Here is a 16,867-nt window from a genome sequence, read left to right as displayed (position 1 = left end):
TAAAATTAAAATAAAAAATTGTAATGTTTCTCCCAAATATGTCATACTGATGGTTTTGTGATAGAATGCCAGATTATGTTTACCGCTATATTTATGGGGCTAGAGAATGTAGGTGGGAGAGCCTCTTTAGAAGTGCAGTAAAGGACTCATGAACATTATTATATTATAATCCCATATAAGTTAAGCATCAAAATTACTTAAAAGCATACTGCTTTTTGTGTACCCAATAGGGTTTTGTTTTTGTTTTTTTAAAAAAAATGTTTAGTCAGAACCATAAGCTCCTCATACATAAACATTTCAGGAAACCTGATACACACATATATCCTTTATGCCTTAGAGAAAGAGAACTGTAAATTTGTATTAAATTTAAAACCTCTTCAATGTGATTTCAGCAACTTCCAGCGATAATTTAATCAGTGCCAGAGTGTTTTTAATATCCCAAAAGTCTTAAATGTAACTTGAATATTTTGCTTTGGGTATTGCAAGAGCTGATTCTCTGTAATGGGTCTTTGGGCTTCAAGGCTAATCTGCTTCTATCTGTTTTTAGAAGGAAGGAAACGTTTTCCTGAAATGCTGTAATCATATAGCTGGCATTGAACCTGTAGACACGAACAGCATTTAGTACATACTTGACTCTCAGTCCAAAGACTTATCCATCTCTTCCATTTTGAAAGCAAAATGAGATGCATTTAAGCCTCCACTGGATTTCAGCCATACTCTACAGACTTTAGGATACTGTGCAGCAATATCGAACCATTGAAAGTGCCAAGATGGTTTCAGCTTAATTTATTGACTGTGTTCATTTCATGGATTGGAACATTAGGGCCACATTTATTTATCTATTTATTTCATAAAACATATACAGCACTTGATTGAAAAGAAACCTCAAAGCAGTTTATAAAAAAGAAAAGAAATTTAAAAATCAAGAAAAAAGTCCAACAGTACTTTAAAACATACAGAAGTTGAAATACTAAAACAGATTAAAATGACCTCAACTTGCTAAGCACCTGGGTAAAAGGTAAAGGTAACTAACAATTTTAGGTCTTACAAAGGCAGATTAATTGGGGTGAATGCTATACTGGGCTTGGTTAAGGAAAAGACAAGGGCAGACAGCTTTCTTGTGTTCTGATGAAATACCTCTTAGAAATGTCTAAGGAAATAAATGACAAATGGGTTAATCTACAATTTTATTTATTAATTTGGGAAATAAATGGTTAAGTTGTTCTGCGGCACAAGGCTGCTAGGGCAGAGGACACTTAAAAACTGTTAATTTACAGGCCATAACCCAATGAGAAAATCAGAAGACAGCAGGCTGGCATGCTGGAATGTATGGGCAAGTAAAGCATTGCTCAGTTGGCACCAATATGACATCAGGGTTGGAGCCAAGTGAGCTTCTCTGGGTAGGGCATTCCAGATACAAGTTACCACAAGTGAGAAATCCCTGCCAACTGACTTCCTGTGCCAGGTGAACTCAGTAAAACATCTGCTGATGACCATGAGGTTTGGGCAGGAATGTGTGGTAGGAGACAGCGCTTCTGTGTCCCATGAGCAGTGGCGGCCGACCCCCCAAAATGACATAGCTCTGTGTGCTTGTAAAGCTGACTGCAGAGCAGAGTTGAAAGGAGAATGGGAAAGAGTGACTGTAGAAAAGGGGGGAAAAATAACCCATTTAGTTTGGGCCCCTCCTCTACAAGGATACCATGAAAATTGATTGGCAGATAAAGAGGTACCTTGGAAAGCTACCCCTCCAGAGTGATTATCAATGCCCTTTCTAACAAGACCGAATTGCGGATATTTGTCTCTTCATAATGGAGAGATACTACACTAACATGAGGCCACTGATATCCTTTAATTCAGCTCTGAATTAAAGCTGACTTTTCTGCAGCTGAAAAAGCTGCACAGTAATTAATGGTTTGCCTGAGGATCAGCCCTGATATAGCAAAAAAAATAATAATAATCACATCTTGCATTTTCTGGAAGGCAACCTGAAAGCATGTTTTGATACCAGTCACAGCCTCCTGGGTGCTCAGTACAGGTTAAACACAGCAGAGTTCCCTGTATCACATTAGTAGTGTTTCATTTTATTCTCTAAAGTTGAATCTGTATCCTGAGTCATAAGCACAAATATAACCCATTAGCTTTCTCAGCAACACTGATGGCAGCAACAGCAAAACCATATGTTCTCCATTTGATTTACCATCAGCAGCAACTGCCTGGCTGCCCACAGTTATTCTCTGCTTAATAATATTGGCTCATAATAAGTGAATATCTGCTATTAACTAGCATGTGAAGAATTTTTAATAGGAATCATGATGCCTCTGGTTTTGCGCTTCTATAAATCTCTTCCTCCAGTGCTGCACTGTTGGAAAACTAAAAGAATTTCCCCCAGTGTGTCAAAACAGAATAGCTTTGACTTCAAGTGATGTCAATTACTGAGCAAGCTTGAGGGTGGGGGGGATGAAACAGAGCATCTAACTGCATGCACACACTCTTTGATTTTTGTGCAGTGATCAGTGATAGACTTTGCTAAGCTGCTTCTCTGGATTATTATTTTTTTGATGCTGCTACATCAATAAAAACTTCAGCTGTAATTTATCCACTTCATCTGTGTTGCACTGTGGTCAAAATGAATATGTCATCTATGCCTTAGATTTTACCATCAGTTACTTTATGCTTGTCTTACTGCTATTACAGGACAGTCTTCTGACTACTTTCCCATCTTTTTGCGTACTCTTCTCCAGTGTGGTGTAATGGTTAAGAGCGGTAGTCTCGTAATCTGGGGAACCGGGTTCGCATCTCCGCTCCTCCACATGTAGCTGCTGGGTGACCTTGGGCCAGTCACACTTGTTTGAAGTCTCTCAGCCCCACTCACCTCACAGAGTGTTTGTTGTGGGGGAGGAAGGGAAAGGAGATTGTGAGCTGCTTTGAGACTCCTGAAGGGGAGTGAAAGGCGGGATATCAAATCCAAACTCTTCTTCTTCTAGTTCATTTTGTCTCAATACAAGCCTGCATTACCTAAATGTATTGACTGTCCTGGGAAGCAGGGAACTGTGTACTTCAACAGCATGCCTATGTACCCACAGGCAAGCTAGGCGATATTTTAACTATATATGCCTGCGCTTTCTCATGTACTCCCCTCTCCCCTCTTTTGGCACAGCTGTGAGATAAAAGGCATTTGCTTCCCGTTTCAACTAACCAAGGTTTGTTGTTGCATCCAAACCTAGACAAACTGTGGTTAGTGTTAAAAATGGTTTCTTGAACATAGCCAACTTTGAATCATGGCCAGTGAAATACTACTGAATAAACTGACTTGTTCGCGAATGTTTCTGTTTTGTGGTTCTAGAAAAGGCTTTGGCGAATGAAAGGCAGAAACCTTTGCTCAGTGAGTGACTCCAGGTCTTGAAATGAGATCTGTGTGGGATGTTAGTAGGAAAATGGGGCAAAGAAAAGGCAACAGGAAAAAAAATGGAAACATAGACTTAATGAATCATTTCTTTCTTATTTTTTAGGAATGCTGTGGAAGAAAACAAAAAACTCTATGCAATTTATGACACAAGGTAAGTCATAAAACTGTGCAAAAACAAAAAAGTGCAAAAAACATAACTGAGATATTAAAGTTTGAGATTCTTTAGTCACTTGAGAAAAATCAATTCAATCATTTAATAATGTCAATGGTTCCAACTATTTTCAAATTTTTGGGCTCCGATTTGGAAGGCATTTAATGCTTCTCTTTTTTCAAAATATAATAAACAGATATTCTGAGGTCTAGAAGAACTGTGTGCATCTTTTCATCAAATATATATATAGATATAATACTAAATATTGCCTTGGAAATCTGCATGTCTGACTAATTAAAGCATGGAAGCTGATTTACCCTACCAAGGAACTTAAAGTATTTTATTCTGAGCTACTCTCCCCCACCCCCCACACAGGTGAAATTATCGGTGGAAAAGTTGATGAAGGAAAAAATTTTGAGCAGAAAACTCAGAGAATAGGATTAAATAAATCCTGTCCACTTTGATTTTATTTATTTGATTTACTGTACTTCTCAGTGACTTTTCATTCAAATGAATCTCAAAGTGGCTTACAAACACTGAATAACAATAACAGAATGAACATAATAGAACAAATACAGATAAATCATATGAAATAACTAACAAATCATCAATAAAACAATCACAATCTATTAAACACTATTAACAACACCGCAATTAAAAATAATATGAACATCACAATCATAGCAACTCTGATTTAAAAAATCAATGCAGCATTTATAATCTATCAAACAATATTAATATTAACAAAATAGCAGCTAAAAAAAATTCAAGCACTGTTCAGTTCATACACAGACTGTATTTTGAATTACTCAAGTTATTCCCTCTTCCTCTTCTTCATCTCACAAACTCTGAAACTTCTTTCTAAGTTTGAACTGGTTTATTGTTTTGTAGTGACAAATAACAATAAAACCCACCCACTTTCTCCCGCCGCTTTTCCTCTGCCCAAACTTTCAGACTCCCGAGGCAGCTTTTGATTAAAAACAAAACTGGGGAAAAGAAACGCACTACTGTATATCATGTCTAGTTTGGCCCCAGAGAGAGAGGGGAAAAAATCTTGAAAATGATGTATGGTTTTTGTTTTTTAATCAGAGCACATGGCTATTCATAGAAGCTGACATTTGCTTTCCTGAGAACTTGTATCTGTGACTGATAGGTTTTGGGCAACTTACCAAAATGGGGTTTATAACATACTGGCTTATCAGACTAACATACTGGCTTAAGACTAAAAGAAGGAGAGGGTGGGTATTGTTGCAGGAGTACCACACGTGTACTGATGAAATACGTTCTTTATTTGACCATAAAGTGCACACCTAGGCATAGTTCAGTTCTACAGGCACAGTAATATTCTACGTAATAAAGTTATGACACTGACACCTGTCATACCATATGCTCTAGAGAATATTAAGACTGCAGTGGAAAATTCCATTTATGATCTCAGTGTACAACTGCACTGATTAATTTCCCAGGCCTGAAAAGCGAATGCAGTCTTCATCAACAGCCATGAAATTACCATAATGTAACAGAGTGCAGGGTTGGTGGGTGGGGGGAATCAAACCCAGCAAACTTAATACAAACAAAAAAACCCTGGTCAGCAACTGGTTTTCTTGGGGGGCAAGTTTGAGGTAGGAGTAACTGGTGAGGCAATATCTCTGCTAGCATCTTTTAAAGCAGAGGTGGAAAGCCGAAGGCCTGTTGTCAAAATGTGGCCCTCCAAGTCTTTCCATCTGGCCCTCAGAACTCTCACGAGGCCAGGCATAGGCAAACTCTGGCCCTCCAGATGTTTGGGACTACAATTCCCATCATACCTGACCACTGGCCCTGTTAGCTGGGGATGATGATAATTGTAGTCCCAAACATCTGGAGGGCCAGAGTTTGCCTATTCCTGCACTAGGCCATTTCCTCTTCCCAGGCCACACCCTTCACTGGCCCCATTCTGCACTATCCTTGGCCCATGCATTAGCACAACTCAGTTCATTAGAGCATGGTGCTGATAATGCCAAGGTTGCAGGTTCAATCCCCATATGGGACACCTGCATATTCCTGCATTGCAAGGGGCTGGACTAGATGATCCTAAGGATCCCTTCCAACTATATGAATGTTTCTAGCTGGTTAGACTATGTCCTTGAATTGTGATACCTTAAGGGACAGATGCGAAAGAAGTCACGATTCCTTTTTTCAATACTTTCTTCACAGCAGTTGCATTTATTCACTACAGTAATATTGTAATGCAGCATTTTTATTTTATTTTATTTTTTAATCCCAATGCAGCTAAAGTAGTACCAGATTTTGCAATTATGCACATAACTGGAAGAAGCCCTAGAGCAGATTAAACAAGTGTTGTCCACTCTTTTCACTATATTAGTCCAGCTTTGATGAGCACAGGTGGTCTTAAAACGATTAACCGAATTCCCTTATTAAATAACCTGTATGTATCTTACAAGATAGTATTGCTATTAAGTCTGGAGCACATCAGAGGAACAATCCAGCCAAAGTTAAGCTCTTTAACTCACCCTTTGAAACACGTGCTTAGCTCCCACACATTGAAATCATATTTAACTATGATTGCTTTTGTTGAATTATGCCCTATATAAAGAAAGTGTGAACACAGATACTACATTTTAAGCAATGAGGCTAGTCCATTTGGGGAAATTGGCCAAGGTCTCATCAATGCTATTCAGTTTCCACCTGCATGCCTTTTTACTGACAAGCAGCCCGGGGGGGGGGGGCACAGCCTGTCAGCTTGCTCCTCCTTAGATTCAGTGTTTCCCTTATAAAACTCACCTAGGAGCAGAATGGGAACAAAACTATAATTAGTTGATTGTGCCTGTTATTGGCTGTGGCTCTACCTACTGTTCAGCTCCTTCCTTTCCATCCCACCAATACCAATAGTCACTAGTCTCCACTGATTATAAGTGGAGCAGAAGCAGTCTGGTCGTGACATTGCTCACCTCGAAACCCTTGCCTTGAGATCATGCTCTGGGGGATGGAAAGATTTTGCATGCTTCAGGCCACACTGGAGGAAGACATGCAATTATGGTTATCTAGTATGGCTAGTGCCATGCGGGAGGCAGTGCAAGACAGCAGTGCCTGGCTTGTTCGGGTCCATGGGATCACAAAGAGTCAGACACGACTAAACGACTAAACAACAAAGTGCCATGCTAGGACTATACTGACCATTTCTTCTGAATAGAACCAAGGTACGATTGCACTCTTACTGATCCAGTGTGTTCGATTTGCCAATGTCTTTGTAAGTCTGATTGCAAAGCCAAAAGTTCATTCCTTGCCCAAGAGTATTCACCCATCATGAATGCTCTTATTGAGAGTAACATATGCCTCTTTCAAATCCTGATGAACCAGCATACATTGGTTTACAATATGGCAAGCTCGCCATTTTTGCCCAAGAACATCCCCTCCCCACAACAGATGTGTACCAGCAGTGCCATTTAGGAAGGGCACACACCCCTGTACATTTTGAATGAAATGTGAATATTCCACAGAAGCATCTCTTTTTTCCCCTGGAAAACTCACTGTTTTCGTGCATTCAGTTACTATTGTTATGATGCATGAAAACTGTGCAGTCCTAGGCACATTTACTCAGGAGCAAATTTCACTGATGTCAGTGGGACTTACTCTCAAATCCTTATAGGACCGCAACCTACAGTCGTACCTTGGTTGCCAAATGCCTTGGGACTTGTACATTTCGGCTCTGGAACAACTGAAAAATGGAAGTGAGTGTTCTGGTTCTTGAACGATTTTTTGGAAGCCAAACATCTGGTGTGGCTTCCACGGCTTCCAATCAGCTGCAAAAGCTTCCTGCAGCCAATCAGAAGCCGTGCTTTGGTTTCAAAACATTTTGGAAGTCAAACGTACTTCCGGAACGGATTCCATTTGACTTCCAAGGTACAGCTGTATGTGTTTATAAAGCACATTGCCTTCTCCCCTGCAATTTAATGCTTAGTAAGCTTTTTGTTGTTTCTGATAATCCAGTCTTCTCCCACCAACCAATCAGAACCTGATACCTCTTTTCTCCTCACTAGTAAAATCTGTAATGGCACACACAATGTGTACCTCCTCTTTCTCAAATTGCTTTACATTGTTTCCTTGAAGAGAAAAGCACACACGCATGCCAGTTTGCCAAAAGAGGATAGGCAAAGACCTGGAAATGAGAATTAGCCAGCTGAATTGATAAGAGTAACAAGATTCAGCTTCTACCAGAGGAAAACTCCCAAGTCACTGGGTGGCTTCTGGTATTATTCCACCTCTTTTAAAAATGCCATCTAAAAAAACACATGCCATCTTATGTTTAAATAATATCAAATAGCACATTATGATGGTTTCAAATTTGTAAAGGATCACATGGAAGTAAGAGAACCCAGAGAAGCAAACAAATGCTCTATATCCATAATAAAATAAACCTCTCCCCCCTAACAGACTATCAGCAAGCAAACAGAAATTTCACAGCAAAGCTAAATGGGAGAAATAACCTTATAATTATAACAGATTTTACACATCTTACACAAGTGTTGATTTGTTCACACCTCACATTTCCTTCCAATTTGCCTATATAGGGCATTACTCAGAAACACAATGTCCGATGATGATGTATATTCCCTTAATAAGAAACCTCGTTCTTTTTTTAAACAAGAAAAAAATATATCTTCCAATGCGTTATAGATTTCAAAGAGAAAGCTGAATATGTATGAGTTGGAAACTATGTAGAAGGCTGGGTAAGTGGAGCCAAGATAGTCACGTCTCAGTTTAGCCTTATTCTAGGTCAGCAAGATAAGGCAGAACAGCTGCATTAGTAGGCATAAGATCCCTGAAGTCAGGCAGATGCGCGATTATTTAATGTTATTGTTCTATCTCAGAGAGCTGAGGCCCCGGGTCCCTTATGGGTTGCCAGAGGAGCTATGGCACAAAACTTGACAGTATCACAGATTATAGCGACCACAAGGAGAACTATCCAGCCTGTTAAGTATTCTTCCACTCTTTGTGGCCAAAGTTCAGTGGTGCCAATGGAAGCTTCCCTGCCTTGCCCAAATAGCAACTTGGAGGGAGGGCTTCGAGGGGACTATGGTGCAGGAGAAAAGAATTAAACCCACCTCCGCATGTGGTACAATCCTAATCCTGCCTGAGGCCACAAGAGTTGCTACTGACACTTCTGCAAAAAGAAAGAAAAAAAGAAAGGCAATTTCAAAGCTGCCTTTACATGTTAAACATGTGAAGGGGTTCCATGTAAGTCAGAGCAGAGCAGAGATTCAGGCTTGTAGCAGGACCTTGGAGAGCTCCAAATAGAACCAAAGCCAAGTCTAGGCCTGGAGAGGAGCATAAAAGCAGGAACCATTGGTTGCTAGAGATGTCTTGTAAAGACAGGTCTTTGGCCCAGCCTTTCCCTGACTGTACCCTGTTTTATATGTTTGAATCCCTGTTTTATTTGGTTTTATACACTTTTATATGTTTTCATGCTATCGTTTCATCGGCTTTATGTTGCAGTTTTGTTTTTATGATATTGTTTGCTTTGTATTGTATACAAATAGAGATTTCGAAAAATATTAAGCAGCTTATAAATGCTTTAAAATAAATTAAACTGGCTACAGTAAAAAAAACCACACACACCCAAAGAGGGCTACAGTGACAAATTGCTTTGCTCTCAAGGCTGGAAACTAGGGAGCAGTGCCAAGGGCTACTTGCGGCGGAGAGGGTTTTGAAAGGTGGCACCATCCATAGAGGGAAGTGCCAAGCCTATGGGGCAAGAATGCAGAAAGGACAGAGCAGACAACCTTTGGAATGCCCTGGGTGGTGGAGCTAGAGAAGCAAAAATACCATAAAAAGGGATGTAACAGGCTACAAGATCAGAAAGCCCTGCAGGGCAAAGTCATGGGAGGGGGTTGAAGGTAAAGTGAAGGCAGAAGTGCCAACTTGGTCCTGTGACCATGGGTGTGGGTCACCCACACCGAAATCTGTGGGTGCCCAGGCCCTTCATGGGGAATTTTGTAAGAGCTCAGGCATCCAGAGAGTTGGCACCTATGAGTGAAGAAGCTTGCACTGCGTACTGGAAGAGGGCTGCTGCAAGAAGGATTGCTGCTGGACTCACCTTTGGGCTGCCCTCCCATGGCTGCCATCACCTAGTGTTCTGTGGGGCATGTGAACCGACCTTTCATGTGGGGAAACCTGCGCCAAGAAAGGGCACCTCTGCAGTCTTCCTGGCCTCAGGAAGGAAGGAAATAAAGGGCACCAGGACTGATGGATGGCGCGTGAAGTCCTTGCTCTTCCACCTTGCGGGTTTATTTATTGTGAGCCTGTGGGGAAAGCAGGGTATAAAAGAATAGAGCAGAAAGAAATCTCAGCACACAATCATAGAATGGTAAAGTTAGTCGTTTAGTCAAACCCCCTGCAATGCAGGACCCTTTACTATAGCATCCCCTGGTGGTCTAGTGGTTAGGATTCGGTGCTCTCACCGTTGCGACCCAAGTTTGATTCCCGGTCAGGGGAAAGAAATAGAGGATTGATGGAAGTCAAAAATTTGAATAAGATGTAAAAGTATGTTTAATTAATAAAACTAATAAAAATTATAATAAAAATTATATTAAATATATATATATAGCATCCATAACAGACAGTCATCCAACCTCCAAGAAAGGAAAGTCCCCAACCTCCCAGCAGATGCATAGGAGGAGCAGTTTATGAGGGGAAACTTCGTAGCCCAGCCCCTGAGAAAGCGGCCCAAACTTGGGCTGCTTTCCTAGGCGCTTCGAGGCCCACTAGCCGCTGGCAGCCAGCAAGGCCAAGAGGGGGCGAGTCCTCGGCGCCGAGGGCGGCTCTCCTCGGAGGGCCTAGCCCCTCGGCTCCCCGCCATGCCCTCGCCCCTCTAGGTGGCCCCGCGCTGCGCCTCGCGCCTCTGAGGAGAAGCTGCACCTGTGGCTGCCGCCGCCTGTCCCACGCCTGCTTTGGCGCGCGAGGCTCCACCCGGCTCGCGCCTGAATGCGCGCCCGGCATTGGCGCTGTCGCCAGCCGCCGCCGCCTGAGTGGAGGCAGCACTAAGCGCAGGAGGGCGCGAAGGCGGCGGCTGCTGCTGGTTCCTACCGAGGTGGCCTCAGCTTGGCCCCAGGCGCCCGGCCACAAGGGTGCCTGCGTGGCATGGACGGCGCCCAGAGGAGCCGAGCAGAGTCTCCTCGCGGGAGAAGGCGGCGGCGGCGCCCGTCCGAGCTCGGCGCCCTCAGCTCGCCGCTGCCCTGAGCGCCAAGTCCGAGCCGCGGCGCTCCCTCCCTGGGCGAGGCGTGTGGGGAGTGCGGGGGGGGGGAGGACCGGGCGGCGCGGGGTGGGGGTGTTGGGGGGGCAGTTCTCCTCAGCTGCCTCTCTCTGGCTCTCCTCAAGAGCTTCGCCTCAGCCTCCTGCGCTGGGCGGGAGGGGTGGGCGGGGGGAGCGTCGGAGGAGCGAGAGAGAGCGGCAGGCGAGGGGACTGTCGCCTCCGCCTCTTCCTCGGCGGCTCTCGGGCAGCCGGAACCGCACGCGGCCGCGGCGGCAGCTGCTGCTGCTGCGGCGGGAAGGGAGCCCGGAGCGGAGGGATGTGGGGCTTGGGACGAGGCAGGATCTTCGGCGTCTTCTCCGCTCCGGTCCTGGTGGCCGTGGTCTGCTGCGCCCAGAGGTAGGAGCGGCGCCTGGCGGGGAGGGGAGGGAGGGGACGCCGCGGGGGGGGGAGGGCTGCGGCTCGACCCGAACTGACCAGAGCTTCTTTTTCTGCCCCCCTTGCCGACCTCTCTCTCCTTCTCGCTCCTTCGCCTTTCTTTCCCTCACCCCTCCTTGTCGCGGATTTCCATCTCCTCCCCTTTATCGCTTCACTTTTCCTCACCCCCCCCTTTTAATTTATTTTTATTTATTTATTTTTTTAAAAAAACCCTTCGCATCTTTTCGGACTTTTCTTACCTCTCTCACCCTTTTCAATCCCCCCCCCCTTTTCAAATTTCTCCTCAAACTCCTCCTTTCCCCCACAGTGTGAGCGATCATGGGAACATGTCCTTCGTGAAAGAAACGGTGGATAAATTGCTGAAAGGCTACGACATTCGCCTCAGACCGGATTTTGGAGGTGAGTCTCTGGTTTGGTGCCTCTTGTTCTTGTCTGTCTCGGATTCTGTGCGGGTTTTTTTGTTTTCCTTGGGGAGGGGGAGGAGGAATATTCTTGAGAGAGAGGAGGGGGGGGAACCATGTTTCTACCAAGTGTGGGGCCAAGTGACACTGTCTCCTGTTCTCCATTAGGCCCCCCAGTGAACGTCGGGATGAACATAGACATTGCCAGCATCGACATGGTGTCAGAAGTCAACATGGTGAGTAGGTCTCTGGTGACTTGGCATGGACATGGCTGGGAACTTACTGTGTTGGATGTAAAGCTTTTTCAATGGTCCTGAATCTCAGTTTTGGTGATCACGCTCAGAGGCAGAGGAATCATGGAACTGTAGAGTTGGATGGGACCCCAGGACCACCTTATCTAGTCTGCGTCCCCCTCCAGGAAGCTGGAGTGTGCTTAGGAGGGGCAGTAGGTGGAAGGGTGTTGAATAAGAGGCCCTTTCAGCCAGAGAGCACCTGGGCTGAAAGTTTTGACAAGTGCCGGAAACTAGCAGTTGCTAATCTTCGGCATTTTCTGTCGGAGGTGACCCTGGCCCCGGTTATATATACATTGAGGTTTGTGATGCTACTCTTTGCTGCTTGGCGAGGACCGCTTGTTGATTTGAGAAGTTGTAATGCAGCAAAAGCCGGTCTAATGGCTGGCTTGGGTGTGTCAAACGCAGTTAGTACTTGCATGTGGGGGTGTTCAGTTGATGGCAGCAGAGTAGACTGCATGCTGAAGGGGATAAAGCAGGATTTCAGAGTGCTGTCTCAGGTGCTGAAAGGGAACTTCTGTTGCCCAGATGCATCTGTTGTTCCTGCTGCTTGCTGGGATTGCAGATGTCACCCTAATCAGAGTTTTAAAACTGCACTGCTTGTATTGTGTGTGAAGGAGGCATTGCACTGTCTAAATCATGACCTGGTTCCACTTAAAAAACCCATGCTGCTTGTCACCGCTGTAGAGCATGGAACATTTCAAATAATAAGTGCAAATAACTTCGAACCAAGTAACAAATGTGTGGCTTTGCCATGCGGCAAATATTTTTGGCACATGAGAACTTACGCTGCATCCTATTCCCACTTTCCTGGGAGTAAACCCCAATGACGTTAATGAGGCTTACTTCTATGTGTACGTTTGCACTGTTAAAAGTAAAAGATATATCACAACAGAGCTGGGATATCACTAATGTGCTGGTTAGGGAAACTTTCCCCCCAATATTAAACGGGATATATGTGCAAGCACCTTATCGTATTTTGCAGTCCTAAATATACCTTGTTGAAATGCTTCATTTGCAAAAAGAGATCTCTAGAAGACTTCTTGTAAAAACTATGGCATAAATATCAAACATATCTAAAAGTCTCAAGTTAGTATAAATATATTATACTAATTGGGTTTTTTCTTTTATTTATATGTTCTTTAATAATAAACATGTTGGGTGCTATGTTGTTTAAAAATAAATAAAAGAGAATGCATCAACAGTGTTTTAAAGAATAAACAGAATAGAGGAAATATTAGAGAGAAACTATTTTAAGATGCTTTCTAATCCTCTACTAAACTGGATAAAGTAGTTTTTTTAAATCCCTTCTTTGTATGTTTAGAATGTGTTGTTTAGATTGAATTTATTTGACCCAATAGATTACTGTATTCTTAATACAATTATGAGCAGAATAAATTACTTTTTTGTGTTTGATTGTTTGGAAAATCTTAAAAGGTGTGGCTTCTGCAGAAGAAACAACTTGATTAAAATATGTTGATTAAAATATGTTGACATATTACTTGTTACTTATAAGTTAAAAACATCACAGTTATTTACTATTGAACCCAATACCTTTACAGTCACTAAATGATTTTGACTGTCAGATTTATTAAGTTTAGAAGTTATTTGTGTTTCTATAGTTCTTTGGTGATTCATGATGGTCTCAGATAATACAAGAGGCAGGTTTGCTGTTCTCAGATGGGACACTGGTTCTTAACACAATATTGAACACATTACTTATCTGCCCTGGAAAATATCAATTGTGGTTTCTCCTTTTTTCCCCTCTTATGCTGTTTTATATTTAGTACTCCAATCCTAACCAAATTTTCTGGGGAATAAGGTTACTTTTGGATGTGGTAGAGAAGTGCAGTGAACAGGAAACACAAATTAAGTGTACTTCCTGTCTTTCTGTATATCATCAAATTAGAAACAGCTTCCCATTCCAATGGGTGCTTTCCAGTATTAATCATGCTTTGATAAGACCTAGCGAAATCTCTATCTACTGCGAGTATGACTTATTTGGCTATCACCCATTGATTTTAATGGGCCTTGTTTCTAAGTACTTCTGTGTGGGACTGTATCCTAATGCTTTGACAGCTTAACCTATTATCTACACTTCTTTTTGAGTAGGTGTTTACTGTTTTTCAACTTCAGGAAATGCTGGTGGATATTTTCAGAGTATTTTCTTCAAAGGGTGTTGGCCAAAAATAGCCGAGGAAGCCTCAATTGAAATTAGAAGGAACAGAACACACAAGAGTAATTGTGTTGTGATACAATGCAAACTTAACACACGTGTTCTGTACCCTCAGTTACTGTCAACTCAGGGCAGAGATGTGGTCCCAACTCTGTGTTTTGAGGTAATGAGGATTCTGGAGGAAGACCATCCAGAAGGTTAGCCAGGTTTGTCTTACAGCACCTTGAAGACTAACAATTTGATGATGGCATAAGCTTTTGTGGACTACAGTACATTATCCAGAGTTACAGTAATGTAACTCCAGAGTTGCAGATACAGGTATACATAGTGGCAAGGAAGAGGATTGTAAACAGTGAGGTCAGAAGGAAATTAAATTCAGGGAAGTTCTGCAGTTCATTTCCTTAATTCTTAAGGTTTTTTTGGTGCTGCAAGTCTCTTTGTTGTTTCTGGAACAAGAAGCCACTTGGAGCAACACCCTCCTAAGTACACCAATTCATAGCTGCAGGTGCCTTGTCCATTGTCCTCCCCTCACCCTCACAACTGGGGAAATAATGGAAAGCTGTTAGGGCCAGGGTGGGATTTTCAGAGAAGACACTAGCTGCTCCTGCTAAATTTGTAAGCAGGATGTGATGAAAACATATATTGTATATCCTCAGCTCAATTAGATCTCCAATAAAAATAGTCGGGACTGGAGATTTTTTTCAGGTTGGTGAATTGGTATAGCCATAAGTTGAATTGGCTTTAAGTTGCCTGAACTTTGCTGCTGCAACTAGTTATAATAAAATGTCTATACTGCATTCCCTGCCTCCAGTATTTGCAGAGAGTGCATGGAAGAAAAGACCTCATTGCTCAATTATGGCCCTTCCCCATAGTAATTGGTAAACAACTCTGGAATCTATTGCTGTTTTATATAGTCTGCCACAAAGTGCCTATAATTGGAAGAATATATTTAGTTTTAAATCTGTACCTCCATATGCCCAGTACTTAATCACATTTATTCATCAGTGGGTCCTGAAACATTGCAGGGTTCTGATTTATTAGGCCACGTCACATGATGAATGGGATGTTTAAAATAAACAGCTTAAGTAATGAATACAAGCATGACAGGGACAGAACATATATTCCATCTAGTCTGGTACCCAGTTAATTGATTATCCTAAGAATCCCTTGACAGCTACAGATGTAGGTTGAAACGTCTCGCGCAAATGGCTATCTACTTCATGTTATATGTCCTGATTCTTGAGACACAGATTTGAGCTCAGGGACTCACTTCAGAGCAGGGCTTATGTCCCCAAAGAAGCAATTGGTGACATTTAATTTCTGCAGTTGTGCACTCTGTTCTACATACAAGTGAGGTTAGTAATTTGTTTAGAAAATGGGAAAATGCCAGTCATGGTTGGGAGGTGGTTTATTGTGTAGTCTAAGCTGCTGTTGCTGGGTGAGAAGTGAATCTGAGCAATGTGATACAGGGTGTTGGGGTCTTCAAACCCATTCTGCTGTGAAAACCACCATATTAGGTTCTGGAAAGGGGGTACAGTGAGAGTTCCCCAGTCTATCTCCTGTTAAAGGTGTTTGGGGCCATAGCTTCATAGAGAGAATTAAACCATGTGGAAATCTTAACTTACAGCTAGAGGGTGCAAAGAAGGGAGCCAGAAACTGACTTTTGTGATAGATGGGATGAATGTGAAAAGGGGGGGGCATAACACAAGGACCCCAGCAATGAGATGTACAGTACTGCACATCCTTGTGTGATTCCTGTTACCGTTTTCATTCCAACCACAATTGTGCTCCCTTCGCAAGTGTAGTACTTCTCTACACTGGAGTAAATGGTAACTAGGGGTGAAATCCAACAGTGCAATAAGTTTCAGCTGTGCAATGAAACTTCCTCGCACTCTCCTCTCCCTGTGTGCCCCCTATAAATATGTTCCAATGGGTTGGGGAAACTTCCAGAATAGATTCAGGGGAAGCACAGGGAGGGGAAGTTCCACTGCACAGCTGAAACTCTGTGTGCTAGCAGAACTACTTCCCCATTTGCTTATATGGGAGAAAAGAAACAGTACAGATGGTAGCCCATTTCCTTTGCGGCATGGAACTTGATGGAAACTACTGGGAAACAGATCTGCTCCTTTCTGCGTGCCCTCTGCCTCTTTGTATAATGCATAAGCCACTTGCATTTACTTAAGTGTGATGGAACTCTGGGAGCTGCCCTTTTCTATAGCAGGGGTTCCCAAACTTTGGTTTCTGGACCACCAATGGTCTGCAAGCTTCATTCCTCTGGTCTGCAGCATATCTGTGTATTTGTGGTTGAAGATGGGAAACAGCACAGCCATTGTATTAAATATTCATAGAGGTTTTTTTCTAATTTGATTGCTTTTTTCATTACTTATATTGTATTTTATTGTATTGCAATTCAAATTCCATGGAATTCAAATTGCCCTGCAATAAAATACACTGTATAAGAAATAAAATAAGCAATTAAAATCATACAGCATCTAGCACAACACATTACAAATTCTACCACAGGCAGAAAAACCATTAAGAGGTTCAACAAGATGATCAGCAATTTTCAGGTGATCTGTGGCAGGAAAAGTTTTTGAACCACTGTGGTATCTCTGGTAAATAAAATTTATTAATTATAGGCAATTTGATTTTACCAGAAACCTTGTTAAAATGTGCACCACTAATATTTACTGTGGCTTGTATTTGATGAAATCGTGCTCATGTTGGACCCTTTGAAATTATTCGTCTTAAACACGACT

General features: G+C 42.6%; 1 protein-coding gene across 2 annotated transcripts in view; it reads left to right on the top strand.

The window, feature by feature from the left end:
• Positions 1-16,867, top strand: part of GABRB3 (gamma-aminobutyric acid type A receptor subunit beta3) — a 192,748-nt gene that overhangs the window by 84,525 nt on the left and 91,356 nt on the right. Inside the window, exons 2-4 of one of the 2 annotated variants that reach the window (XM_081907658.1) lie at positions 3,510-3,557; positions 11,549-11,640; positions 11,811-11,878. In XM_081907658.1, the coding sequence (XP_081763784.1) occupies positions 3,510-3,557; positions 11,549-11,640; positions 11,811-11,878 (208 nt within the window). Of the gene's footprint in view, positions 1-3,509; positions 3,558-10,936; positions 11,203-11,548; positions 11,641-11,810; positions 11,879-16,867 lie in introns of those variants that run through there. The other variant, XM_081907659.1, reaches the window with a different exon arrangement.

The sequence above is a fragment of the Podarcis melisellensis genome, assembly GCF_964234715.1.
Source record: "Podarcis melisellensis genome assembly, chromosome: 4".
Lineage (NCBI taxonomy): Eukaryota > Metazoa > Chordata > Lepidosauria > Squamata > Lacertidae > Podarcis > Podarcis melisellensis.
The sequence above is the reverse complement of the archived record's forward strand: the minus strand, read 5'-3'. Positions and strand labels throughout refer to the sequence as shown.